The sequence below is a fragment of the Plodia interpunctella genome, chromosome 2 (assembly GCF_027563975.2).
Source record: "Plodia interpunctella isolate USDA-ARS_2022_Savannah chromosome 2, ilPloInte3.2, whole genome shotgun sequence".
Classification (NCBI taxonomy): domain Eukaryota; kingdom Metazoa; phylum Arthropoda; class Insecta; order Lepidoptera; family Pyralidae; genus Plodia; species Plodia interpunctella.
Window position 1 is genome coordinate 12,445,771 of NC_071295.1, and position 26,524 is coordinate 12,472,294.

General features: G+C 40.7%; 5 protein-coding genes across 8 annotated transcripts; 3 read left to right on the plus strand and 2 right to left on the minus strand.

Moving 5' to 3' along the window:
* The first annotated feature begins 649 nt into the window (after positions 1–649).
* On the plus strand, positions 650–7,853 carry Hydr1 (alpha/beta hydrolase 1). The gene is made up of 7 exons (XM_053765759.1): positions 650–826; positions 2,059–2,228; positions 2,725–2,935; positions 3,505–3,706; positions 4,017–4,206; positions 4,436–4,542; positions 4,951–7,853. Exons 1-7 carry the CDS (start codon positions 650–652, stop codon positions 5,142–5,144), a joined length of 1,251 nt encoding a protein of 416 aa, XP_053621734.1. The 3' UTR covers positions 5,145–7,853.
* A 51-nt stretch (positions 7,854–7,904) lies between these two features.
* LOC128681730 (alpha- and gamma-adaptin-binding protein p34-like) lies at positions 7,905–12,712 on the minus strand. 4 transcript variants are annotated; one of them, XM_053765864.1, is made up of 5 exons: positions 12,579–12,712; positions 11,921–12,085; positions 10,860–11,047; positions 9,677–9,938; positions 7,905–8,536 (listed from the first exon to the last, which is right to left on the minus strand). In XM_053765864.1, the coding sequence occupies exons 2-5, from the start codon at positions 12,000–12,002 to the stop codon at positions 8,376–8,378; spliced, it is 693 nt and encodes a 230-aa protein (XP_053621839.1). In that variant the 5' UTR covers positions 12,003–12,085; positions 12,579–12,712; the 3' UTR covers positions 7,905–8,375. The 4 variants fall into 4 exon arrangements, with proteins under 4 accessions (XP_053621839.1, XP_053621855.1, XP_053621848.1 ...); XM_053765880.2 differs by having other exon boundaries at positions 12,534–12,680; XM_053765873.2 differs by lacking the exon at positions 12,579–12,712 and adding an exon at positions 12,244–12,428.
* A 415-nt stretch (positions 12,713–13,127) lies between these two features.
* LOC128681715 (uncharacterized protein) lies at positions 13,128–17,151 on the plus strand. The gene is made up of 4 exons (XM_053765841.2): positions 13,128–13,536; positions 13,777–13,960; positions 15,825–16,017; positions 16,639–17,151. Exons 1-4 carry the CDS (start codon positions 13,318–13,320, stop codon positions 16,997–16,999), a joined length of 957 nt encoding a protein of 318 aa, XP_053621816.1. The 5' UTR covers positions 13,128–13,317; the 3' UTR covers positions 17,000–17,151.
* A 1,959-nt stretch (positions 17,152–19,110) lies between these two features.
* Positions 19,111–24,661, minus strand: IntS9 (Integrator 9). The gene is made up of 9 exons (XM_053765608.2): positions 24,448–24,661; positions 24,177–24,368; positions 23,708–23,910; positions 22,613–23,245; positions 22,403–22,538; positions 21,759–21,861; positions 21,340–21,545; positions 19,677–19,882; positions 19,111–19,491 (listed from the first exon to the last, which is right to left on the minus strand). The coding sequence occupies exons 1-9, from the start codon at positions 24,454–24,456 to the stop codon at positions 19,200–19,202; spliced, it is 1,980 nt and encodes a 659-aa protein (XP_053621583.1). The 5' UTR covers positions 24,457–24,661; the 3' UTR covers positions 19,111–19,199.
* LOC128681770 (protein D2-like) lies at positions 19,885–21,314 on the plus strand. Its single transcript, XM_053765936.2, has one exon. The coding sequence runs from the start codon at positions 20,491–20,493 to the stop codon at positions 21,049–21,051; it is 561 nt and encodes a 186-aa protein (XP_053621911.1). The 5' UTR covers positions 19,885–20,490; the 3' UTR covers positions 21,052–21,314.
* Positions 24,662–26,524: the final 1,863 nt, after the last annotated feature.

Below are 26,524 nucleotides of genomic sequence, written 5' to 3' on the forward strand. Positions count from 1 at the left end.
ATTAAAACGTTTATTTTAGAGTACTTTATTAATCCTTTCATTATGTAAGCATTAGTTTGTGAAAATATACAACAATGTTGCTTATTCGGGCCCAAATATTGGAAACAATTGTCTTCTATGAGATAAAAAAATTTCGAAAACTATGAGATACGCCTCACGCGTATAAATTTTCGATTTTTTCCATAAATTTTCGAGTCAGTAAACGGTTGAAAAGCTCGGAACACTTCACACGTGAAGACTTATTAAAATATGGACTTCATACAGGTAAGATCTTCAGTGAAAATCAAGTTTATATCAGTTTATGACCACAGTAGACCGAATAATGCAGAACATAACCTAAAATAGTGTTATTATTTTCAGGATAATCCACTGGGCATGACAACATGCAATCAATAGATGCACGCACGCCCATGGATTTAATAAGTACTTCGTACAACAATACCTACTGATTCCATCTCTGCTTTCACATTCGTTTGCATTCGTGCTAACATACGTGACTGCAGACGTATGCAATATTAGTTATATTATAATATTTTTAGTTCATTATGGTAACACTAATTATCAAAACATGTCAATGTCATAATAACGTCAGTCGGTGGCAGTAGGCCCAGTAGGCGAGCGAGTAACAAAATATTTTTATTTTCTGTTCATGTTTATATTAATTCTAGTCCTTTTTTTTTCTTTTATTTCAGTTTGTTATTCGTATTCAGTTATAACAAACATGATAGGTGTGTTTATGTACATATTTGAGTTGAAAAAAGAAGTTTTACTTGGTTTATCACTGTCCGTGCTGTATATAACCTATTATCTAGTTGAAGCAGTCAAGGTAAAAGTTATTATTCAATTGGATTGGTGATTCATTGTCCATAATTTCGATTCCATTTCGATATTTCGAGTTCGTTACGTATCTATTTGTGTGGGTTTTAAATATTTGTCACTTTGCTCAAACCCATCTGAAATATTTCAGGTATTTACACTCCACATAAAAATTATCCAGAAAAGCGATCATTAAAATGCAAAAATCTGCCTATAATAATATTATACATATTGTGAATATTAATAATATGTGAACATCAATAATAAAACCCAATTTATAAAATTTTAAACATAGTTAATGATTGTAATAGTTATTGATATACCTACCTATGAGAACTTTAATTCCTGCTTTAAGTAAAACATAGACTTTGTGTTCAATGTTTATACAATATGTATTCTACAGATACTGAAGATTACATTTTCATTATGGCTTAATGGTGTCAACATTATAAATAAATTATAATCATAATCACACATTAATTATTATTAACAAATAGTCTATAAACTGGTAGCATGTAACACAGACCAAACCTCATGTAGGATTCTATTGAATACATTGATGATAATCTTACCCACGAGACTTGAACTTGTCACTGTGTTAAATATTTACTTACATATATTTATACACAAGCAGCCCGTCCTGGCTTGCACATGTAAAAACATAATGAATTATATATCTAAACCTTCCTCTGGAATCACACTATCTATTGGTAAAAATCTATGCACCAGTTTTTGAGTTTATTGTGAACAGACAGACGTGGCTGTGGACCTTGATTTTAAGTAAGGATAACAATTTTTTAAGTAAAACAGTTATATTCAATTTGAAATATTCATACATCAAAAAGGAAAATAAATTTGGATAGCTATAATACATTTATATTTTGTTAAAATTAATGTCTTCATATATCCATGGAATTTTAGTATCAGAATATGACATCATCCATGATAAGCAACAGGCGAGACTTACAGACTGATAAGATTAACTGAACAACTTTAGTGACCAATTTTTCATTTTTTTTTATTTCAATGAGACGAGAGAGAAACTTTAGCCTACCATCAGTGGCATCTGCTAACAAAATGATGACAAGTTCGAGACTTCATGTGTTGTGGGATACTAACTTAACGATACTATATTTTATAACAAATATATATATATATAGATAAACATAGACCCGGGTCAATCAGAAAAAGATCATTTTCCACCATGACCCATGACATCATGATAATTTGTTTTTTTTTTAGAAACCCTTACTGGTATGTCGTGAAGGGCCATTCCGCCAGTTCCTAGAGGAGAGTGTTCCTCTGCTGAGTGAGCACTACTGGCCCACGCCATGGTGTGTGGAGTCGCGCATGCAGACCGTCCTCGGCTCCATCCTGCGCTCGCGTCTGCTGCCGCCGGTGCAGTACCGCAGGTGACGACACATTGATATTCTTATCTGTTGCACTTGCCACATTATTGTTCAGTTTTTGAGTTCCTAGTATAGTGGGGATAGTACCTAGATAGATAGAGGGGATCTTAAATGAACTACTAGTGATCACTATAATCTCCAGAGGGTTCAGGCTTGGGAATTTTGGTAGACAAACTCCTGTTTTCATTGAAAACAGTCAAGTCTCTGTCTGTTTGACTATTGGTCTCTATTTGCCATGAATACAGAAGTCCCTTGCGTCGTCCATAGTCATCTTTCTTTGATTCAACGTTGTAATTAGTAGTCCCACAAGTATGTATTATATTACTGTGTTTATTGCCTTTTTACAACATAAAATGGACGTTTTCCTGGCAATTTCTGAGGAAGTTATGGTTTTACCCGAGCGAAGCCGGGCCAGGCTGCTAGTAGCTAATAAGCAGATGGACTAAGCCGTCAGTGAGCTAAAGCTGATGGATGGAGAATGAAGAACGAGTGTTGTCAGGGAGGTGCTGAAGCTGTCGGACGGCGGGCAGGTGGCGCTGGACTGGGTGGAGCTGGCGGCGGGCGGAGCGCGGCCCGTGCTGCTGGTGCTGCCGGGGCTGACGGGCGGGTCGCAGGCCGACTACGTGCGCTGTCTGGTCGCGGCCGCGCGCGCGCTGCAGGCGCACGTCGTCGTCTTCCTCAACCGCGGGCTCGGCGGTCTGCCGCTCACGGTACGGTTTCCTACTCTTTCTACTCTCTAATTCTTTATGTGCAGTTAAGTAGTAATATATTCTTCTGAGTGACCGAAAATTGTAAACAGCTCACCGCAAGAAATTGTAGTGTAAAATTGTAGTTTATCGCTTGCGTCACACGATTTAGTAATAACAAAATAGGTCCCTTTAGAGATTTGGTTTTTCTAAGACAAGTTTTTATTACGATTATGGCGTAAGTGATCTTGAAATGTTCATGCTGGCTGTCTTAACATAATTAAAGACTTTTTTACGCCAAAACGAAAACAATTTGTTGTTTACAAGTAAATAAAAATACATTTTCATGATTTGCCAGCTGTTGTAGAAAATATTTATTGTTATTTTGTAAAAATACCATGTTGTTTATTTTGTTCGGATTGTTCTTAAAATCATAGATAGCGATATCCTAAAATAAAACACGTCAGAAAAGTTTCGTACATCAACGTACGTCAGTGCTAAAACCTATAGAAAACAACGGGGCGCGTCGGATCTGCCAAGTACTGCGTCGTAGCAAGTGGGCAACAGTTTGAGATACATAACGTGATATACAGACGCCGCGACTGTACTGCGCCGTGTCGCACGCGGACCTGGCGGAGGTGGTGGAGGCGGTGCGCGCGCGGCACGCGGGCCCGCTGCTGGCGTGCGGGGTGTCGCTGGGCGGGCTCATCCTGGGCCAGTACCTCGCCGCGCACAGCCACCGCGCGCCGCTCGCCGCCGCGCTCATCGTCTCCTCGCCGCTCGACGTCGAGCGCAGTCAGTATACACGAGACACCTAGTGCCTCCATACACGACACATATGTATATTGTTACATTACAAGGAATATATCTTTAATCTGAAAAGATATATCAAATTCGTACCCGCACTCCCAAAAACGTATAATATCGTCCTATAACGATCTGGCCACACTATCGTCGAACTGCGTAGTTTGTATGAGTGCTTTTACTTATCACGATGAAAAACCAACTATGCAATAATAACTATATAAGAATCTATCGTTTCCTATCAGTTTTGCGTGACACGTTAGGCCAATTTCCTACCAAGAGCGCATGTAACACCCGGCAGGCGCGGAATGCATCGAGAAGCCGCCGCTGAACGCGCTGCTGTCGTACCACATGGCGCGCAACCTGCGCAACACGGTGCGCGCGCACGCGGCGCTGCAGGGCTCGGCGGCGGACTGGGCCGCGGTGGCCGCGTGCCGCACTGTGCGCGAGTTCGACCGCGCCTTCACCACCAAGCACTTCGGCTTCCACAGGTTCATATGTTACATTACTTAACCACGACTACTACTCGTATTTAAGCTAGATGCCAGCGGCTTCGACCGTGTCGATTTCCCAATGAAGAACTTGTAGGTTTTTCCATTCCCGTAACCGTCCTGTCCCCTTTCCCATCCTAACAAACAAATAAACACTCAATTTTGGCATGTGAAGTCTTATCCTGAACTATTGCGAATTTTACATAAGTAACGTTTTGCGTACTTCCAGCGTGGACGAGTACTACCGGCAAGCGACGCTGCGCGACAAACTGCACCAAGTGGCAGTGCCGCTGTTGTGCCTCTGCGCCGCCGACGACCCCATGCAGCCTTTCGACGGTGAGTATCAACCTTATCACTACGACCGTAAAGTTTGTCTTATCTTCATAGTCTTATTTCCTCATGCCTGAGAGACAAAAACAACTTTCTTGGCACTATTCATATAGTGGTTTACCATTGTCTTCTCCATTTCATACACAAGTTAATAATCAACCAGTGTGCAAGTTTCTTCGCGATGTTTTCCTTCACCGGAAGCAGGTGGTGATCTATGAAAACTACTATACATGAGTTCAGATTGGTATACAATATCATTCGTATCTGAGGTTTCGAATCCTATTCGTGCCACAAATCGTGTGTGGTTAACCGTTACACCACCTCTCTTCCAATCGTCAATAATCCATTAGATACATGAGGTCTGTCGGTTGAAATATTGCAATGTGTATCGTGACCCTGGCGACGCGCGCGCAGTGATCCCGATGCGCGAGGCGTGCGCGAGCGCACACGTGGCGCTGGCGGTGACGGCGCGCGGCGGCCACATCGGCTTCCTGGAGGGCTGGTGGCCGGCCGGGCCTGCGCATGCGCAGTACATCGCGCGTCTGGCGCAGCAGTACTTCCGCGCGCTGCTGCTGCGGCCCGACCTGCTGCACCACGCCGCCTCGTGACCGCGCCTCTTCCCAACTCTTATTGTGATATTTCAATAAAAATGAACACCCCTTCACCTATTACGTTACGCTTTTACAGTGTTGCCGCTCGATAGTTTTGGAAAAAGCAATAGTATCAATTAGTATATTTTTGCAAATCAATAATATTGCATAACAATAGTCTAATCGTCTTCACATTTGGATACTATCGATAGTCTAAGCTAGATAGATAGTTCGGCAACACTACTTTTTCTCGTCTCTAAAAGTATCATTGAAAATTAAAAGACCGTCAGCGGTAACTTTGGATTTACATGTTATGTATAAACAAAAGTGAAGGGTGGTTCATTCTAGATTAGAATTCCATATCTCTACTATGTGTCGTTACTATTGAACTCGGAAATATCTGGTTTGATTGCGGAACGACCTGCTTATATTTTATAATACCTACAGCAAAACAGTATTTGTATACCGCGACGTCAACGTATCGACCGACACAAGAGTTAATATCCGCTTAGGTAGGTACAAAAACATCAGCCGCTCCGCTTCCAAAATTCAGGGAAGTAAATTGCACACCGCTGCGCACAACACAACATTGGAACAATTTAAATGATAAGGTTTGAACAAGCTTACATAGTATTACTAATTCATAATTCAATATAATATACTAATACCGCGTCTCCCCGACTTTACGACGCACACGTCGCGCGCTCATATCAGCGTTATCTTAAGCCCGTAGAAAACGCAAAGCGCTGCGACGCAATGTAATCATTGCTGGTTCAGGAGTTTCCAGGAATTGACCGAAACCAAAGTTATTATTTACAAACACTCCTTTTTTCTAAATCTATTATTATTTAGATAAAACGCTTTTTAATTATATGCTTACATAATATACGACCGTTAATATTGTTTATATTTTTTATTAATATAATTGTTATTGTTTTATATTATTTTATCATTGTGCTTACGGTTGTAGGAATTGTTTTAACGACTGACACTATTAACCTAAAAATGCTGTGCGCAAACCGTGGTGCGGGTTGCATCTTGCCAAGTAGTTTCATAATTTGCTGCGATACGATATGAACACAATAGAACAAAAGAATATTTTGAAATGTTTCTGAATGAATGTTCAAAAACCTTTTTTATTATAAAATAATACTATTCATTGGTGCAAGTTAAAACTATAACAAACAAAACATGAGTCTGCCGCTCACAATGAAAAGCTAGAGCGTTCCTAAGAAACGTCCTGTAGCAACTCGCAATCGTGCGTGCTTCGCCCACAATGCGATTTGCGTACAGCAGAAAAAATTCTAAGTGATGTAAACCTCGTTTTCATAAAATACTGTTTCTCTTTTACCTAGGAATGAAAATGAGCTGTAATTTCTAGTACTACTACTACTAAAATTGCAATGAACGAATCAGCATAAAACCTGTGGGTGAAGTACTGGTTTGCATTTCACTTTTCACCATCGATGCGATTCGAAGTGAGACGCAACGACGCACTTCGAATCGATTCGATGGTGAAAAGTGAAATGCAACCCCGCACTAACCCCTCTGTACTGTATCTATATGAAAACGAGGACGAGACGAAACTTGCTCTTGCGAAACGAGGTTCGTTCGAACAAGTGCGAGTGAGATTTTGTACATTCTATACGTAGCGCTGAACTCGTGGTTGGGAACATATCGTCCGCACAGCGACCGTGCACGGCGTATCGTATCGTACATTTATTACATATAGATAGTTATTATTATAGTAATAGTTTTTATTGACAAGTTTATAGCGTTGATCAAGATCGCACACGATATCATTAGGATTATTAATGATACAATAGTATCAAATTGGATAACGGGAAAAGGTTGAGAGGAACTGCCTACTTACATACAAAACCATTACTTTAAACAGGGAATACGTCTACATAGTGTTGTCTTGCAAACATTTTAATTTAGTTGTTAATTTCTTAAAATATTATGTATAAAAAAGCGCAAGTTTACATGTTTCACCGGATCTGCTAATCGAGGCTGCGAGTGTTCCTCTCAGCCGCGGCCCGTCAGTTCCTACGCTGTCAAAGTGCCTCGAGGCGTCCGCGCCCCACGATATATTGTATTGAATTGTATCGTAACTTGTACATTGTATACATTCCGCCCGCCTGTTAGCGCGTCGACAAATATTATATCTTGTTTATAAATTGTGTTATAGTTTATATTATTAATTATACATTATTAACCGTTGAACCTTCAGGTTCGGTGCTAATCTATTAACAAGTTGTGATACAAAATGTTTAGCCTAGCTAACTAGATGCTGTCGAGGTTGGCTTGACATTACCTGTTGTAAAGATTATTGAATATGTTGTAAAGTTCAGTTTCCTCCGTTAGCATGTGGAGATGTTTGAGGGTGGTACCCAATTCTTGCAAATATCATGTCACCGGTGGACGAGAAACATCATTCACCAGAAGTTGGCTGTGCCTCTGGAGGAACACACGATGTGAATGCGGCTGCTTTGACAACCCATTTGCTAGTTCAAATTATGTTCACAGTACAAATTTTGAATTTGAAGGGATTTACTTTCAAGTATTACTTTGACTAAACTTATTTGTATACCTTTTCGGCCTAAACGTGAGTAATAACACTTCAGTTTGTCATCTCCACAAGCCGCGCGAGCGTCAGTATTATACGCGTCATGCCCGGGTGGCTGACGTTTGTGTTATGTTACGAATTATATATATTTTACTACACTCGGATCTTGTTTTATTTCATTACCATTACATAATAGTAAAAAATACATAGATTTCATAAATATTATATTTTGGTACTGAAACATATTCCATTATTAGTTTTTTAGTGCTTATAACTTTAAAATATGTACATATCACAAATAATAAGAGTGATAATAGTGCTGCCGATCGTTGACTATCGACAGATTTTCGAGGGCCTATATAGTATATACAAATAAATCGATATTTATCGATAGCCAGTTTCGGTGCAACACTAGATAAAGAGTATAGTACCGATAATATCCATCGCCTACGTTATATTGCGAAGTGTCCGATAATATTAACAAAATATATAGTGTTTCAGAGAGTATCGATAGTCTATAATCGTCATCACGGTTCGGTACTATCGATAATTTAAACTTCGGCAACACTAGTAATAAGTTGATACATTTTTATGCAAAATTACACCATTACAAAGTTGTAGTGTTGGGAAAGTTTGTGAAGTAGAGCTTAATGTACCCACCCACCCCATTCGGACTGGAGTCAGCAGCGGTCGAGGTCGAGCCCCAGCGCGCGACAGAACTCGGCCAGCAGCGCCTCAGCGCGCGGCGGCCGCAGCGGGCGCTCGGCCGCGGCCGCGGGCAGCGCCGCCAGCGCCGCCGCGAACCGCTCCGCGCCCGCCGAGGACGACTCGCCGTCTGAATCTGCCACAGGATATCACATCGTCGTACCCCGACTGCCCCGCGTCTTACACGGTCACCGTGAAGGAGGAAACTTGTTAGGTTAGGGTGCCAGCCAATCGCTCATCTCTTTGTAATTAAGTTTAGCATATTTCCATGTAGCCTTGCTTTCCATGTAGCAATTTAAAGAGAAAATACTCCCCTTATCAGTGGCGAAGCCTCCATACAACACGATTCCTGCCGGCTTACCTTGACAAATTCTAATATATATATTATTAACAATAATAGCTTACGCCCGCGGTTACTCTTACAAAAATCCTTACTAGTTACTATAGGTATGTAAGCCGACGAACGATCGCATTACCTACCTTAGTAATATTAAAAACGAGCCCATATAAAACGACAATTTTACCGTGAGCCACATAATTACATTGCGCGCTTTCTAAAGACATTATTTAATATCATACTAAATACGCAATGCATTTGAAATCGCGCAAACGCACACAAGATTTTACTATCGCGTCTCGGACACGACAACCCGCCTATGTTTTTGGGAATTTTAATAATTAGGATGAATGAAATTCACACACACATGCTTAATACCAATACATAGAACCAATCGTCGATATACGGCGACCTATAACCCGATCTCAAATCACCTCCCAATCTTTTTGTAGCAGGTATTAAGGATTTGATTGGCTTGGCAACTATTAACCAATCAGAGCGATTCTGCCTAGCGTCCTGTCAAAATCAGTCACACTCATTAATTAACGCGCGCATTTGCATTGCACAGGTATTTTTATTGTTATTTATTTGTTGTGATTTGTGTTGTTTGATTGTGAAACCTAAAAATCGAAAATAGTGAAATTTTACTTGCCAAGAGTGTATTGTGCGTAGTGTTTCTATAAAGGTTTGTTTGTTTTTATTGTTTTTGTCGTCACATAGGTCGTAGTACGTATATGAGAAATTTACGCGTTATCCGTATTTTTGGTCCTGTTTTACCTCTATTCTTTTTCACGCCACGCCACTGCCCCTTATCGTAGGTTTTCTTTTAAATAATGACCATGACTGACACAAATATGGACAACATGTGATCTTATCATAAAAATCCCCAATAGCAACATCATAAAGTGAAGTGCTAAAAAACAGGTCAACATTACAAACCTGCGCCAGTGTCGAGTGGAGCGGGGCGGTCGGTGCGCACGAGGCCGGGCCAGGCGTGCGCATGTAGCGCCGCGCGCACTCGCTTCACGCCCCACTCGTCTGCCTCGTCCTCGTCTGCCTCGTCCTCGGCCGCCGCTAGCCGCACCAGCTCATAGCGCTGCGCCGCACACCAGCGCCGCACGGCATCGTCCTCGCCCGCACTCAGCACCAGCCGCACGCCCGCGCACGGCACCGAGCGCGTAGAACATGTCGATACGCTGCACTGCAATCAAAATTTAACTTTTTATCTCTCATACGCTTGAAAGTATATAATGTTTAATCTGAATAACGAGTGGGTGATGCGGAATCCCACCGTCGTCGGTCGAGAAAATCTCATCTGGGCGCAGAGCACGGCAAAGCTACCGTCGTACAAATAAATAAATAATAATAAATCCTTGATTAAGGAGCCACTTGTACAGTAAGCTGTAAAAGTCCATACATAGCTTAATGACTAAATTGGCGTGCGCGCAAATCACGCACACATCGACATAAACTACAACAAATGAATATCAACCTTAATGGAGAGGACATAAGGATCAATATATTTCTATAAAATATGGTGATGGTTGTCAGGCTGCTGTTTGTTTATTATTACTACTAGTTCTTAAGATTCTATATTTCGTCAAATGACTCATAATGGTCTTGCGGGTCGGTCTCGTCTTAGACCAGCAATGAATTCGGTTCCAATCGAGCATTTCCGTGTTGGAAGTTGCAATAGAATTTTGGTATTTTTTTAATTTTGCTTGTTTTATAAATACCAACTAAACCAAAATCTAATGAATATATAGGAGGTTAATATTACCTATACAAATGATTTGAAAAAAAAAACAATAAAAACTTCATTAAACTTTAATGAAGTTTTTAATTTAATGTTTTACTTAACAATACTTTGTTTACACATATCAATGAGTAATAAATATTATATACACATATTTATATCTATTTCAAATGTTTAACTTAAGTATTCATTTTCGAAACGAAAAGAAAATTGAAGCTAAACATAAAAATTACAAATTATTACTTATCAAGCGGCGGCGCGGGATTTCTCTAGAACATGTTTCCTTATTAATTGTAGACAAAACTGAAGAGATCTTAAAACTATTGTCAAACAAAAAACTATTTTGGAAAATAATAAACATTGGACCTCATCTGCATGTAAGTATATGACATGTGCATCCACAGGATCATCTCCGATAGGCAGCTGCTCGTCCCCGCATGCTCGCAGCCGCACATCAGCTGTATAATACTTGTTTACTATCCTCCAGACATGATCTTGCACCACATTACCTTCTTTTGTCCTGTAACTCTCTGTTACATCATTATCTATGATTTCTGAAAAATATTGCAAAAGTAATAGTTGTAAAAATTTCTCAACATTGGAAATTCAAAATTCTTTATTCAATATAGGATGATTATACATCACATATTGACATAATAAAGAAATACTCATAAGCTACTCATAATTGTCTCAGAAAACATCCCAGTTTCAAAATGAGCAATATAACAATAAAAATATTTTAAATTATGTACCTGTCTTAATTATATATCTTAAAAATAAATATCAAATTTCAGCTTTCTACACCCAGTAGAAATAAAGTAATTTCGGCTGTACATTGTCTGTCAGTCACTCACTCAGTAATGCAAGAGTTTTATAATAGTTTGGCAAGTAAACAGACTAAAAATAATGTGAAATTTATAAATTGATTTTCGACAACAAGAGTAGTGCAAACAAGCATGGCTTGTTTTGATTCAAAAATATTTAAAAAGTAAAACTAGTATTTAACATTTGGACAAATAGTGTAGTAAAACAGTAGTGTATAGTAAAACAGAAGTGTATCCGTAACACACTTCGTCAGAAAATGTACAGAAATGCCGCTACAAGCTTCGTCAAAATATATAACAGAACAATCCACAACATGCTTCATCAAATATTTTATTAACCTAACAGGCCACCCAGCATCATTCCTGGCTCAAAAGTTTCCATTACACTGGCTGCATTGCCACGCTGTATGGCGATGGAGATTCTTTGAGACAGATACAATACCGAACACCTATCATTTAGCCTTATAAGATTGCATAAAAAAATAATTTATTTACATTATAACTTATAAACCTTTGTAAATTCACACAGAGCACACTGGAAGATGTCTAACCTGTAAATAAGGTAACTTATATTATTTTTATAAGTATTTCATGACCACACACCTGAAACCATATATGACGCAGTAGCATTATCCTTTGCACTCAATAAAATAATGGGTAATGCATTTAAATCTGTTTCTCCCATACTTAACTATAAAATTAAATTATTTTAGAGCTCAACATTGATTGGGTCCTTGACAGGGAACTGATGAGCACAAAGTTTTGAATCTGAAAATAAATGAACATTATAACAATATAAACCCATTGTAACAGTATGTACGTACCTATACACTTTGGTAGAATATAACCTGGAATAACACACAGGGTACCTTTAACCCGATTCCCACGGGGACGAAGCTAGTTGTACATGCTTGTACAGAACGTACCTTCAGAACAGGAACTATTGCGCGTGGACATGCACTTGACACTAGGTAGGTAGGTACTAAATTTACCTAATATCTACACATAAATTGTGTAGATAAATACCTATTTATGTCCATAACATGTAGATATTTTTATTTTGAAACTAGCTTTTACCCGCAGCTTCGCCCACGTCGATTTTCTATGTATATCTGAATACCCTATATCCTTATTCATAATTCAAACTACATTGTATGCAACATTTCAAGAAGTTTAGTAGTTAGATGGAGCGTGAAGAGGTAACAAACAAACTTACTTTCGCATTTATAATATTAGTCAGGATAGTATGAAATTAATTTACCTAGGTAGGTGCCATAAACTATGACTTTATCACAAAAAAAAATAAAAAACTGCAAAAAACAATGAGCGATTGTGTGAGTGACGGTGACGGTGACGGACGAGTGAGTGAAGAAAGACCTTTGTCAGTCAATAAGGAGTTTTACTGCACATTTATCCCGCCAGAGTACAGCACTGTATGTTAGGTACAGGTAAAGCTTTGCCGCCTTTTGTTATGTCGATTAAATCGTTTATTTTAAAGTACTTTATTAATCCCATCATTATGTAAGCATTCGTTAGTGAAAATATAGAACAATGTAGCATATTCGGGTGCCGAAATATTGGGAAAAATCGTTTTCCATAAGATAAAAAAAAACTTCCAAACCTATGGAATACGCCTCACGCTGTAAAATTTTCGACCCAGTAAACGGTCGAAAAGAAGCTCGGAACACTTCACACGTGAAGACTTATTAAATTAAAATATGGACTTCATACAGGTCCTACATACAATCTTACAAGATCTTTAGTCAAAATCAATATATCATACTAACATGTATGTTGTCAAAGTCAGTGTCACCGTTGCCGTCAGCGTCACTGAATTGAAAGCCCTGAAAATTATCGAAATATTTGTTTTGTGCAATATTATTTCAATCTGTCTGATCTTGAGTCACTCTTTAATTTAACAAGATAGGTAATATTATTCTTGATTGAAAGTGGCTTTGTGCTCACATATCGTTATGCTATAATAAAGTTGAAAGGTCAGCATGGATAATATTAGAACATGGACCGCTGAAGACGAAGCTATCATTGGAACTAACACGGATGCCACCGAGTGCAAGAGGTGTGCAGTGGAGTTTGGCTATTGGAAGGATGACTATATAACCTACTTTGTGAAGCATGTGGACAGGAAGGCGCCGGAAATCAACCGTGGCTATTATGCGAGGGTGCGAGCTATAGAGATGTTTATTCATCAGTTCTTAGAGGTAAATTAACTTTTTACACGAATAAGCCTTTACTCATTGTATACATATATTGTCCAAACTAAATATTTTCTCAAGCAGTTATCATTATCAGTCATTTACAAGTAAATAAAAATGTAACTCAGAATTTTCCAAACATTTTTTCTCACTCAATGTTTGTGACAATAACAATAAAACAACACAAAATTGTGTCATTCATATAAAATAAAACAATGTTAGTGACAATAAGGTTTTTTATTTCAGCGATGCGGCACTAAATGCCAGATCATTAATTTGGGTTGTGGTTTTGATACACTGTTTTGGAGGTTAAAGGATACCACACAGGCCGTGGGCAACTTTATAGAATTAGACTTTCCAGCTGTCACAGCAAAGAAATCACACATAATAAAAAGGAATAAACAGTTGCTGCAGAAGATAGCTAATGAAGGTAACTATTGTAGACTAAAAACTATGAGAAGAAAGAAAGCTAATGTGTTTCACATTAGAAGTACATGAGAAATACTGTTTTATCAGTAGCTTTTTTTTAGAAGTGCTCTTACACAGGTTGAATTTTGACCTCTGAGTTATATTCAAGGATATTTGACTATTTACTAAATAAAATATACTTGATATTTTATGATTAAATAGAAGAATTTTAACACTTTCATGGATGTGCAATGAGACACTAAAGATGTTATAACTGATTACTTTTTCTGGCTCAGGACTCTCAAATTTAGAAAATGTTTAGATTGAAATAAACAAAAACAGTAATTAGTAAGCTACCTACCAATTTAGTATTTGCTACATTCAGGCATATTTAGAAATTGTAATCAATGAATTAAATAGTTAAAATCAATGATAACAACCGAAGCCAGCGGTGCTTCAACTTCTGTCAATAAAAGCTAGATATCTCAGATAACCATGCAGTTCAATGTTGAGAAGTTCTTTTGTTGGGAGCCGATCTTTGGTATGACTCATATCCAACATCACCCAACATAACGCATCGGAGCTGCTGCTGGTCTCTGTGGACCAATTGTTGCTTACCAAATCTTGCTGTCCAAATGATTATTTTGCTAGCCTGTTTATATGTATTTAAATTGCTGATCATTATCACGATTCAAGAATTGCCACCAGAACTTTTTTATTGCCTTCTTCTTCATAGTCTATTCCTCATGGCTGAGGGTTGTGGTCAACGCCCATGCATGAAACATACGTAACAACTTTCTTGGCATTGTTAATGGAGTGGTTTGCCATTGCCTTCTCCATTTCACCCACAAGTAGTCAATAAAGTGCAGGTTTCTTCACGATGTTTTTTCTTCACCAGAAGCAGTGGTGGTCGATGAAAACTACTATACATGAGTCAGATTGATACCTATACAAACTCATGTGGCACAAGTAGGATTCGAACCTGATACCTTTCTATCCACAGCCAGGGATCTTAACCATCACCACCACCGCTTCTTGCCTACTAAATCATTATTTACTGGCTAAATGATTATTAAGCTGACTTTTATTTGCTTACTAAATTTTAAAATGGCTGGCCAAATAATTAATCCTAAAAATCATAGGGCGTCTGGTGACTTAACAGGCCAAGCCACGACCGTGCGATTTGCGTATTGTGTATCAAGATACTCGCGTATTTGCGTGGCACAATGTGAGGATGCTCTGCGGAGCTGTCGGTTGTGCACCAGTGTTCGTAATGGCAGTTGTAGAGTATTCATCTAAACATCGATTGATCAATCTACAAAATGCTTGTGTGTTCATTTCTGAATAAACACAAAAGCTTCGCCGAGGTTAAGTATCCGCTTCTTCTAGGTGTTGTACGGGTTGGCTGGAAGTGATAAGGTTGCATTTATGCATTATGATGCATTGGTGTTGTGTAGCACACCTCCAAACTGCGTATCGACTGGTACTGAAATGCCGAGCTGTATCTCGTGCTGGCTTTGGTGTTCTTCTCGAAGTATTCGAAGATTTCTTCTTCTAGTTCGACAGCCAAGCGTGGTGCGCCACCTCCTTGTGCATGGACCGGCACTATAAACTGACTATGATTAAGAAGACGCTGGTTAGCAGCTGAAAATGTTCAGCGGTGAGGAACCGTTACACATTAAAATAATTGTACTAACTTTTTGCTTATTTGGGAATTTCACTAGATGAAAATAGGTTAAAAAAATACGTATTACTGTTCTGTTATTGATTCTGATTCCAAAATTGCAATATGGCTCAGTCATTATCATATACTATAATGTCCTCCTCTATCCAATCATATTTATTTAAAAAAAAACATTATAAGGTGTGTATGTATAATGAAACAGACGGGGAGGTGATGATCCACGACGGGGACCTGCACTCGGACGGGTACCACCTGGCGGGCTGCGACCTGCGCTGCCTGGGCGAGGTGCGCCGCAAGCTGGCGGCGGCGGGCGCGCTGGCGGCCGCGCCCACGCTGCTGCTGGCCGAGTGCGTGCTCGTGTACCTGCGCCCCGACGCCGCCGACGCGCTTCTACGGTGAGATACGCTAAGTTGCCTTTGCTCAACACTGCTATTGAAATACAAATGCACGATAAAAAATGTTGAGGAATTTTAACGTAGTAAACTTTTTAGATAGGTACCTATAGGTACACTACACACGTGACAAAGCCGAATCCTCAATCTCCTAATACTAAACTAGTCGTTCGCCGCGAACTTAGACCTCGCGAACACAATATTTTTTTTTCTAAAATTGTGAATATTTCAAAAACTACTGAACCGATTTTGATGCTCCACGAACATAAAAATTCCATTGGCAGATCCTACATACCTTTTAAACTTTATCAAAATCAGACCAACGGTTTGAAAGTTATCGCGTTACAAACATACATACAAAAAATGTATTTTTACCCCAAGTAGAATGTTAGACCTCGCTCGTTTCGCTCGCTCGGTCAATAATACTAAGATAACAAACAGTGGGATTTTGCTGCAACTTTTCGTCGAATAGTTTACACTCGTTTCGTTCTATTTACTATTAGTTCTATTTCGTTTCCGAGCCGACGACGCCGAAGTAGCGACGCTACGCTTAATGGGATTAAGGTCAAAATAATTTTTGTATTTTTGCAAAATAGTCATCGAATGAGTTATTTTCGGCGGTAGGTATTTTGCCGGGGAGTTCGAGCGATGCACTCTGGTGGTGTACGAGCAGTGCAACCTGGGCGACAAGTTCGGGGAGATAATGTTGCGGAACCTGAGCGCGCGCGGCTGCTTGTTGGCGGGGTCGCGGCAGTGCGGCGCGCCGGCGGAGGCCGCGGAGCGCATGCGCGCGCTCGGCTTCGACTGCGCCAAGAGCTGGGACATGGCGGCCGTGTGGGCGGCGCTGCCTGAGGACGACCGCGCGCGCGCGGAGGCGCTGGAGATGCTGGACGAGCGCGAGCTGCTGCAGCAGCTGCACTCGCACTATGCGCTCACGGTAGCCACGCGCGGCGATATCTTCGCCGATATCGACCTCAATGCGTGAACTGTACGATATTACCTTACTCTCGTTTGCAATATCTGTAATTACGTATTGGTTTATCGTTGTCTGAGGAATTTCTCATTTTCATTGTGATGTAACAAATATTTACTTTAAAACAGACTTTATAGTGAGTTCCTTCCGGAGAGTCAAAAATGTTAAAAGTATTCAGATTTTTCTTGAAAACAATAGCGTCAGTCAGTACTTAGAATGTTGCCATGTCAATAGACATAAGGGTACCTACGTACCCAAAGTTTTGACGTGTACCTATGTACTATGTGACTCATTTTGTTTACGGAATTACGGAGCACATAAAGTCATTTTAATCTCGAAAATCTACCCCTAAGTGGGTGTAATAGGGGGCTTCCTATCGGGATCCGATACTGGGTGGCACCTTGCCACCCAGTATCGGATCGGTCTAACGGAACAAATAGAGCTACTGCTGACCAAATTTTGCTAGCCATATCTTGTTGACTAAATCTTGCTGACCAAGTTGCTGCTTAAATAATTATTTTGCTGGCTTTTGGTTTACGGAACAAGAATAAATTATGTTACAACCAAATATTTGTTTGCTGGCCAAATGATTTATAGGCAGATTTATTATACTAACCGAATTTGAAAATGGCATATTATATTTTAGATAAAATACATATAGTTTAAAAGCATAGGAGTGCGCTACGGGTTTCAAGTTTTTGTGGTGAAACTTAATTTGTGAACGTAATTCTCGAAGAGAAACACATGAAATTTTAATTTATGAAAAACGGAACGAATACAAAATTTGAGTCGTTTTTTACTTTTACTGTTTGCAAATATTTTTCAATGAGGGGGCTAAAAAGTAGTCACGAGTATACCCATACTCGTGACTATTACTACGCAATTATGTTCTATTACTACTATACTCCCGTTTGCGCACCTCAGCCTCAGCCGAAACAAAACCGCTCATGCGTCTGTCTTTCTTGTCGTCCTTCTTCTTAACCTTCATAGCTAGTTTCCTCCAGAACTTGCAATAGGGTAAGTGACAAATTTATGGCAATAATTATCATACCACCTACCATTTTCACAAGCTTGTATTTTACTTGCAAATGTCGCTATGTCCCTATGCCTCGGATGGAATCTTGCAACTCAAGTTTGGAGCAAATATCTTCAACCAATTGAGCTGAAATATTGTACACACGTTTAGTTTGGATGACAATGCATTATTATGATAAACATGACCTGATGACGCACCCAGGAACAACTTCAAACGTGGCAATAAGATCTATCTGACAACAAGGCTTATGTCAAGTGTCATTTTTGTAAATCTGAATATATCCACATGTCCTTAAATTTTCACACCACTAATAAAGGCGTCTTCTTGAACTAATTAAATATTAGGTAGGTACTACAAAATGATGTGCAGTTGTTTGTATTACAGAGAAATTGCCAGAATGTGGCAGATTGCCTGTACAGAAACATTTATTTTAAGTCGTTGATTATTATAACTTATTTCTTTGTCTGTGAAATGTGAAATTTATTAACATTTTTATCAGATGCTCATTGCACAAGGTAATAAATTGTAAAACAATATGTATATATTTTGTGATATTGAATACAAGCGTCTAAATTTCATAGCGCACTTCGTGTGGTGGCCGTGGCTCATTGAATGAAGAATACCTATAGTGTAGTTTTCCAGAGAAAAACGGTTGTCTGATCCATTAAAACGTCGACTGCAGGCCAAAACGTGCTTATGTTATACGTTCAATGTGTGTTCACACAATACAATACATTATGCTAATGGTACAACACGCTATGCACGTTTTCCCGCAGTGGGCGTGTACTTAAGCTTGTGAATAAGGCGACTTCACAACCCGGTCTCGACATTAGCAAAATGTAAGTGCGAGCTTTTTTCCATGATATTGTTGATACGTAGTGTTTTACTTAATAATTGTAAAAACGTTTATGTGGTGTATAATATGGATTGAAGAAATATAAATATAGTTTTATTTATCTGGAAATTGTTTTTGTTAATTTATTTACCCGCATAGTTTCTTAAAATAAAGTTGTGTTCTGGATAGGCGGATATCCGATAATGCAACTGGTGCAATCCGCACCGGATCATTAGAAAACATACGAACAAACCACAAACAATATTATTTTATATTATAATTTTTAATGGACTTTTTTAGTTAATTACAAATGCTAATAATAATTGGCATCCTCCATGACATCAAATGTGTTGCAAACAAGCAGTGATCGCCCGACGCAGCGCCTGGCGCACGTCGCCGCGGCCCTCGCAGAACACGTGCGTGGCGTGGCGCTCCACGTGCACCAGCGTGTCGTGACGCGGCAAGTGCACGATGCAGCCCTCCTCCGCCCCGCCCGCCCCGCCCGCCCCGCCCGCCCCGCCCGCCGCCCCGCCGCCGCCGCGCTCCACTCGCACTTCGGTGATGCCTTCGCGTGCTAGTGCTCGGACTAACGCGTCTACGTCGAGCGCACCCCAATGAAGTGTAGGTTGGGAGCTGCGAAAAAAAATAGAAATTCGAAGTTTAAATGATGTTGCAATAGATGTTATTTTATAAAGAATAAAATAAGCCAGATACGCGACTGTAGTCCGATACAGACTATGGCGAAGATTTTAGTAAAAGTGCTTACGTACTTATCTCACGTTTAAATCGGGGCGTTCCAAAAAGCACAAGTGTGATACCTGTCGGAGTCGTGCTGCGCGCGCGGGGGCGGCTGCAGCTCGAGACGGGAGTCGCGCAGACGCAGCGCGGCGGCGAGCGGCGCCGCGCGCAGCCCCGGGCGCAGGTCGGCGGGGCTCGCGCGCGCCGCCAGCTCCGCGCTGAGTGCGCCGCGCGCGCAGCGGCGTCGCGGGCCCACCGAGCGCGCTGAGCCGCGCCGCACCACCACCTGCCGCACCGACCCGCACCGCGGCACTCACTCGACCGCAACACGCACCGAAGCCGCCGACGCCTATATTAGGCGTCGCCGGCTTCGGTATCGATTGCGCTTAAAGACGTACGAATGATACGTACATTATTTCTAAGTGACATAGGGTACGTTACTTTACTATAGTGCTCGCTCGGATAAAAAAGAATTTTTCAAAATTCAACAACCCCTGAAGAGGGGTCAAAGAGGCGAAAAAGTTTGTATAAAAAAAAATTATTCACTGATAGACTTAAAATTTGGCATGTATATGTTTTAACAAAAATAACCCAAATGGATGTTACAAGGTTTTTTAAATTTTGTTTCTGTAAGGGTCAAAGGTGTCGAAAAGAACCAAGTCAACTAATTCATCATCACAGAACTGAAACCAAAATAAGTGCATTTTATTGTCTTACAAAAATAACCGATACTCTTTGGTTTTATGTCTGTCATAAAAAAAAACGATATCAATAAAATTTTGTTGCCTAGCAAAATCCTGTTTACGTGCCGTACATATATCGCTTCAAAAAGTCAATTTAAAAATTCATAAAACATTGTATTTAATTTGTCATATTTATTAATTACGCTAGAAAATGTCTGATATACAAGCTCTTTTCAAGCAACATTGCATCGTTCCTGATGTTATAAATACGGCCCCCTCTGAAATGCTTGATGTTCAATTCACGAGTGGTGTTCGTCTCGATATCGGTAAAGAATTAACTCCCACTCAAGTGAAAGATAAGCCTGTCGTGAAATGGGCCGCCAAGGAGTCTGAGTACTACACTCTGGCCATGGTGGACCCGGACGCGCCGAGCCGCGAGAACCCCAAGTTCAGGGAGTGGCACCACTGGCTGGTGGGTAACATCCTCGCCAGCAACCTGGACCAGGGTGAGGTGCTGTCAGACTACATCGGCTCCGGTCCTCCCAAAGGGACTGGACTCCATCGCTACGTATATCTTCTCTACAAACAGCCAGAAAAATGCAACTTCTCCAAAGTTCCAAAGTTACCCAATAATTCTGGGGATAAAAGAGGAAAGTTTTCTATTTCGAAATTTTCTAAAGATTTCAAACTCGGAACGCCGATAGCTGGAAATTTTTATGTCGCACAATATGACGACTACGTGCCGAAGTTGTATGCTAAGCTTAAAGGCTAGGCACAAAAAGTTAAATTCGATAGTTATTTCCATAAAATAAAAATAGCTGACTTTACTTTGCCATGCGAAAATTAGTTTATTTGTAATCCTAGATAACATTAGTAATCTGGCTGTATATCAGCGAACAAATAGGCAGCTAACGAAGACCTGAAGGACGTCGCTCTGGAGCTGGGCCGGATAAGTGTGTGTCGAGTGATATATTTTAAAATTTAATTTTGTTATTTTCATAAAATGTTGAAATAAATGGGCGATACGTCAGTGTAGTGTGTGTATGTGTAGTTCAGTTACCGTGGGCACGTCGATCTGCAGCGGCGAGGCGCGCGGCGCGGCGGGCGGCGCATACTGCTCCGGCAGCGCCAGCGCGCGCGGCCGCAGCTCGCGCACCAGCTTGGTGGCCTGCGAGTAGTTCAGCGACGTGTCGATGGGGCAGTGGAACGCCTTCATGCTCAGCGGCTGGAATGGCGCCAGAGCCTCCGTGTACGGGAAGTCCGGCTCTGCTGACCGAATGCTAACTCAGTGCCCCTTGCTTTTTTACTCTACGACTTGAATACGAATTGAAACCACACGATAATAGACCACATAAACTGACCGGCATCAATATAGTGCTAAGGGATATTTTAGAGACCCGAAGTGTCCTTCGCACTTTGTGGAAGAGATATTGTGACAACATTTTAGGAAAGGGGTACTTAATAAAATAATGCACGGACCTGTGAAGATGATTGCGTGTGCGGGGTTGGACGCCCACAGCTCCACGAGGTGCACGGCCGCGCCGAACCGCAGGCTCGGGTGTCCGCAGAACACCACACACGGCTGGTATAAAAATAATTACATTTTTAGGGTTCGGTACATCACAAGGAAAAAACGGAAACTTCATAGGATCCTTATAAGACAACAAATGTCCATCCGTCAAGGCCCTTTTTCTCAGGAATGCCTTGTATGTCATCACATTCAAAATATATGACTATATATGTTGAAAATTATGGAATTTTGCAGGAAACTCAAAACCTACAATGGTACTTCCGGTTCCCCTAGAATCATTAAATTTGGCAAGAAGTTAGAATCAACAATGTAGATAAAGGGAAAAATATGATAATATTAGTACCCTTAAAATTTTGAAGGTGTTATCAGGAATGCTATTTTTGTCGATCAGCTGCCTAGATGTATTCCTCAGTCGTCTCGTACGACATTCACGGGAGGATATGGAGTAAAACTAGGACTATACTAGGGATTCCAAACTTGACTGTTGACACTGGACGGTAAATTATTTTTTAATCTCGCAAATAAAATGATATAATTTGTTAACACAGCCAGTGATACTGGCACCGATCGAAGAAAAAGGAACCGTCGTTACCTGTCTGAAATCAGCGCTGAAGGCGTCGTCGTGCAGCGCCTTGGCGTGCTTGAGGCGGCCGGCGCGCGCCAGCGCCGCGTGCGGGAAGGGCTCCTCGGGCAGGTACACGCGCGCCTGCTTGCCCGCCGACACCCATCTGCCGGGAAACACACGTGTCACACGGGCAGCCGACATCGCGTCGCGTGTCGCGGCGTCAGTGTCGGCACTCACTCTGCCAGGATGTTGCTGTAGGCGAGCGAGGAGTCGGCCACGGGCGACACCACGTAGAGCGGCACATGCGCCAGCCCCGCGCCGTCCAGGTGCGCCGACAGGCACTCCAGCAGGTCGTACAGCACGCCGCTGGGGTACACGGGGCACAGCACGCAGCCGCCCGCGCGCAGCGTCACGGTCGCGTGCACGCAGAGGTCGCCCAGCATGTGGTCGGGGTTGTGCGCCGGCGTCTGCGTCAGCGCCGCCAGGATCAGCAGGTCCGCGCCGCGCAGCGCCGTCTGGTTGATCGGCCGCGGGTGCGTCGTGAGAGTGCTCGAGCCGCTCACGTACGCCACCTTCTCGTGTGCGGAGCGCAGTACCCAGTTGGCGGAGCCGAGACAGAAGCCCGAGGAGACGGCGGTGGCGTCGAGCGCGCCGTAGATGTCGACGCGCTCGTCGTAGCCGACCACGCGCACGCGGGCGAGGGCGCGGGCGACGCAGGCGGGCGCGAACAGCCGTCGCCAGGCGCGCGGGCGCGCGGCCAGCGCCAGCGGCGGCGGCAGCACGTGCAGCAGCTCCTTCCAGCGCCGCGCGCGCCCGCCGCCGCCTCCGCCCGCGCCTGACACCCACGACGCCAACTCCTCCAAATAGAACCTGACCCAACAATATTATTTACAAAGTATCCCATAAAGTTGTTAGTGCTTTTTCTGTTTCTTGTATTCTTGTGAAGTTGCTCTCAAACAAACTAACAGATCTCACATTTTATTTGTCCTGATTCATTTACTTTCTTTCTGTAAAAATGGTTACAATAAATTTGAATCTGGTGTTGACGCCTTATAAAATACATGTGATGCATAAATTTGCATTTGCTTTTTATAGCTGATCCATGTATTGGCAGGTGCCGAAAAATGCTCAATTTTCAATTATTTGTTTGCAATATCCTTATTATTTATGTACAAATAACACCTGCATACACAATAAGGTAAATATATAATAGCAGACTTATCCCATGAAGGGATCTCTTCCAGTCAACCAGGGATAGTTATTTGTATAAATAAATTTTGAAGATATTTATTTAACACTAGAAATCTACTACAAATCAAAAAACAGTATTACCTGCCAATTTGCAAGGTGGGTTCAGTGGCATAAACCTGCCCTTTGAAGCCGGTGTCCTCTGTGATGAATGGTAGTGCCATCATACAAGTGTAGTTAGAGATGAGAATCACATCCAACTGGGAGAAATCAACCACCTTATCCAAAGGTGGGCAGAATTCCGGTATACTGTCCACAAACACACGTCCACAACATTCTTTTAATTCCTGCAATTTTACCAGGTAATCAATACATTATTTTCTGGAAAAAATTATTTCAAGTATCACAAGCTACAACTATGTAGGAGACCTTCTCAGGGAAATAATACAATGATTGAGACATAACAGTTAAACACATAAGATCAAAGGTAAAAGCTGCATTCAAGTGTCTATTATTCAATAAATAAATAACATAATTGAATAATCATGGTGTATCCAGTCAAAAATAATGGGTGGAAACAATGTGGCGAATATTGATAGTAAAGAACACAAACCCCTTCTAGCAGAGGGTCATTGAGATGCGGCGGCGTGTAGTTGGGCAGAGAAGCGAGCCTCGTGCTGGGCACGGGCGGCAGCGGGAGGAAGTTCAGCACCGAGTGTGCCGACAGCCCACAATCCAGCATTATCAACAACTCTTTGAACGACAGCACGAAGCACGGCTTCGCCGCGTCGCTACTCAGGCAGTACTACAATTTTATATTAGAGTCAGCTGGATATAAGAGAAATCAAGTAATTGAAGCATAAAGATGATTGTAAATTACTTACCAATTTCATTTTGTTTTTATAACCTGATTTAGATAAGAGTAATAGTATCCCTTCGTCAGAAGATAATTATTACTACTGTACTCATATTAACTAATTACTAATGAATATCCTTTCCTTATCAAACATTTTATTAAAACAGTTTTAGCTTTATTTTAGAGGAGTAGAAGAAAATGAGTAGGTACCTAACCCTGATAGAATATACATAGGTAGCTATGTATTCAAATTGTCAAAATTTGACAAATATTTTTTTAAATTTAGACATCCGTATGAAATTGAAAGGCAAAGGAGACACACAAAGAACACTACCCAAAAAGTAAATCAACGAACTAGGTTTTAACACAAATATTAGATCTTAGCTAGGCATATCTTTGGTTTAATCTCAGTAGTTTCGGAGATCAACGGGCCAATCAGTTTTCTCATGGACGAAAACTAGTCTTAAAAGTGTACTCAAAGGCGATAAAGAGTTGCTAAACGTCAAACAAAAAATCAAATATGTGCCGTCGTATATGAAGTTAACCCCTATAGACGATTTTTGTGTTAATATTTTTGATTTGAAAAGTTTTTGGGTGGAAGTGGTTAATTGATTACATTGAAGATGTGGTGGTCAAAAATAACATACATATCCCAATCCCACAAATAATGCAATGTGATATTAATAGTGTTCAATATTATAATAAAGGTATTGTGTTTTACAACAATGGACACAATACAAAGTACAATGGACTTTAATAATTTAGCAAATTCGTATTGTATTTTAACTCTTTGTTTAAGTCTATTCAATAATCCACTAAGTCCTTTTTTTTTTCTTTTACTCACACCACGATTGCGAAGAAGGTATTTTAGGCGTAAATCTTCAAAAATATTGAAAATTGGCGCTTTTTGCCTCCATTGGCAATATTTGTTACACTGTTACTGTTAACCCTAGTTGTACCAGTAGCGCCATCTGAGATGAGCTTTGCGTAATATGCCCTATTAGTATTGTAGGTCTGTGTACTCCGTTAATTCCATGTATTTATAAACCATACAACGTGAGACCTTTTTTGACATATTCTAAATATTCCCTGTTTATGTTATAATTAAAAAAGATCAATCCACAAATTTTAAATGTTTTTATATATGTGGATAAAGCATACTCTAAGCTAAAGTATATTTTGTGACTTAAATGATCTAAGTTTGTGACAAAACATACTTCAGCTTATAATATGCTTTATCCTTTTATGACTAACAGGGTTATTGTGTGTACATCATGGAATTAGTAGATACTCCGACGGAGTATCTACTCACTCTGCGGTGAAATACATCATGATATGATATAATGACGAATGGAACTCTAGATGGGAGGGGTCTAGTCAGGACATCGACGCCTTAATGCAGAACTCTAAAACCTTGTTTTTTTTTATAGAAAGGTTACTTCTACCATATGTAGACTTAGATTTGGTTATTGTTGTATTGCTACTCATTTACAAAGAATCGGTGTTCTTAGTGAAGATATTATGTGACTAGGCTTTAGAAGAAGGTGATATTGATCATCTTTTGTTAAAATGTCCACAATATCAAAACCTCTTTACCAGTTCCTTATAGAACTCCGTGCTCCTCTTCCTTGTGATTCCTTTACTGAAATATATGAAACGTGAAGTTTGTTATTCCGTGATAATAAAGCTCTTGCTTCTTTTCTTTCTTCCCCTTAACATAATATTTACCTTTAACACTATTTATTTATACTAACATAATGATAATATACGTATTTATTGCCCTCATCCTTCAACACCGCCGCTAGTCCTATCCTATCGCCTAATAACAATGTAACTAGACACTGGCAAAATAAGCTCTATTGAAGAAGTTTGATTGTCATAAAGAGGAAAAGAAAAAAAAGATATGATGACAACACAACACACAATCTCCGTAGTGAGTACCTCCAGTGATGCCAGATGGGAAGGATTCCCCCCAAATTTGGGGGTATTTTCAGCTCTCGGGGGGAATTTTGGGGTGATAGATTCTTTGGGGGGTTTTGCGGGGGAGGGGGGGGGGGAATACAATGGGCATGGGGGATTGTTCGGGGTTTTTGAAAAAGATTAAT

Coding starts and splice junctions, on each gene's coding strand:
- Hydr1 (XM_053765759.1), top strand. CDS start 650: ATGTTTATATTAATTCTAGTCCTTTTTTTTTCTTTTATTTCAGTTTGT. Junction 827..2,058: donor ATCTAGTTGAAGCAGTCAAG/GTAAAAGTTATT, acceptor TTTTTTTTTTAG/AAACCCTTACTGGTATGTCG. Junction 4,207..4,435: donor AAGCACTTCGGCTTCCACAG/GTTCATATGTTA, acceptor GCGTACTTCCAG/CGTGGACGAGTACTACCGGC.
- LOC128681715 (XM_053765841.2), top strand. CDS start 13,318: ATGGATAATATTAGAACATGGACCGCTGAAGACGAAGCTATCATTGGA. Junction 13,537..13,776: donor TTATTCATCAGTTCTTAGAG/GTAAATTAACTT, acceptor TTTTTATTTCAG/CGATGCGGCACTAAATGCCA. Junction 16,018..16,638: donor GCCGCCGACGCGCTTCTACG/GTGAGATACGCT, acceptor TTTCGGCGGTAG/GTATTTTGCCGGGGAGTTCG.
- LOC128681770 (XM_053765936.2), top strand. CDS start 20,491: ATGTCTGATATACAAGCTCTTTTCAAGCAACATTGCATCGTTCCTGAT.
- LOC128681730 (XM_053765864.1), bottom strand. CDS start 12,002: ATGGGAGAAACAGATTTAAATGCATTACCCATTATTTTATTGAGTGCA. Junction 9,939..10,859: donor TATACTTACATGCAGATGAG/GTCCAATGTTTA, acceptor TTTTGATTGCAG/TGCAGCGTATCGACATGTTC. Junction 8,537..9,676: donor TCCACTCGACACTGGCGCAG/GTTTGTAATGTT, acceptor ATCCTGTGGCAG/ATTCAGACGGCGAGTCGTCC.
- IntS9 (XM_053765608.2), bottom strand. Junction 19,883..21,339: donor TGCAGATCGACGTGCCCACG/GTAACTGAACTA, acceptor TCGGTGCGGCAG/GTGGTGGTGCGGCGCGGCTC. Junction 19,492..19,676: donor GCGCAGCACGACTCCGACAG/GTATCACACTTG, acceptor TTTTTTTCGCAG/CTCCCAACCTACACTTCATT.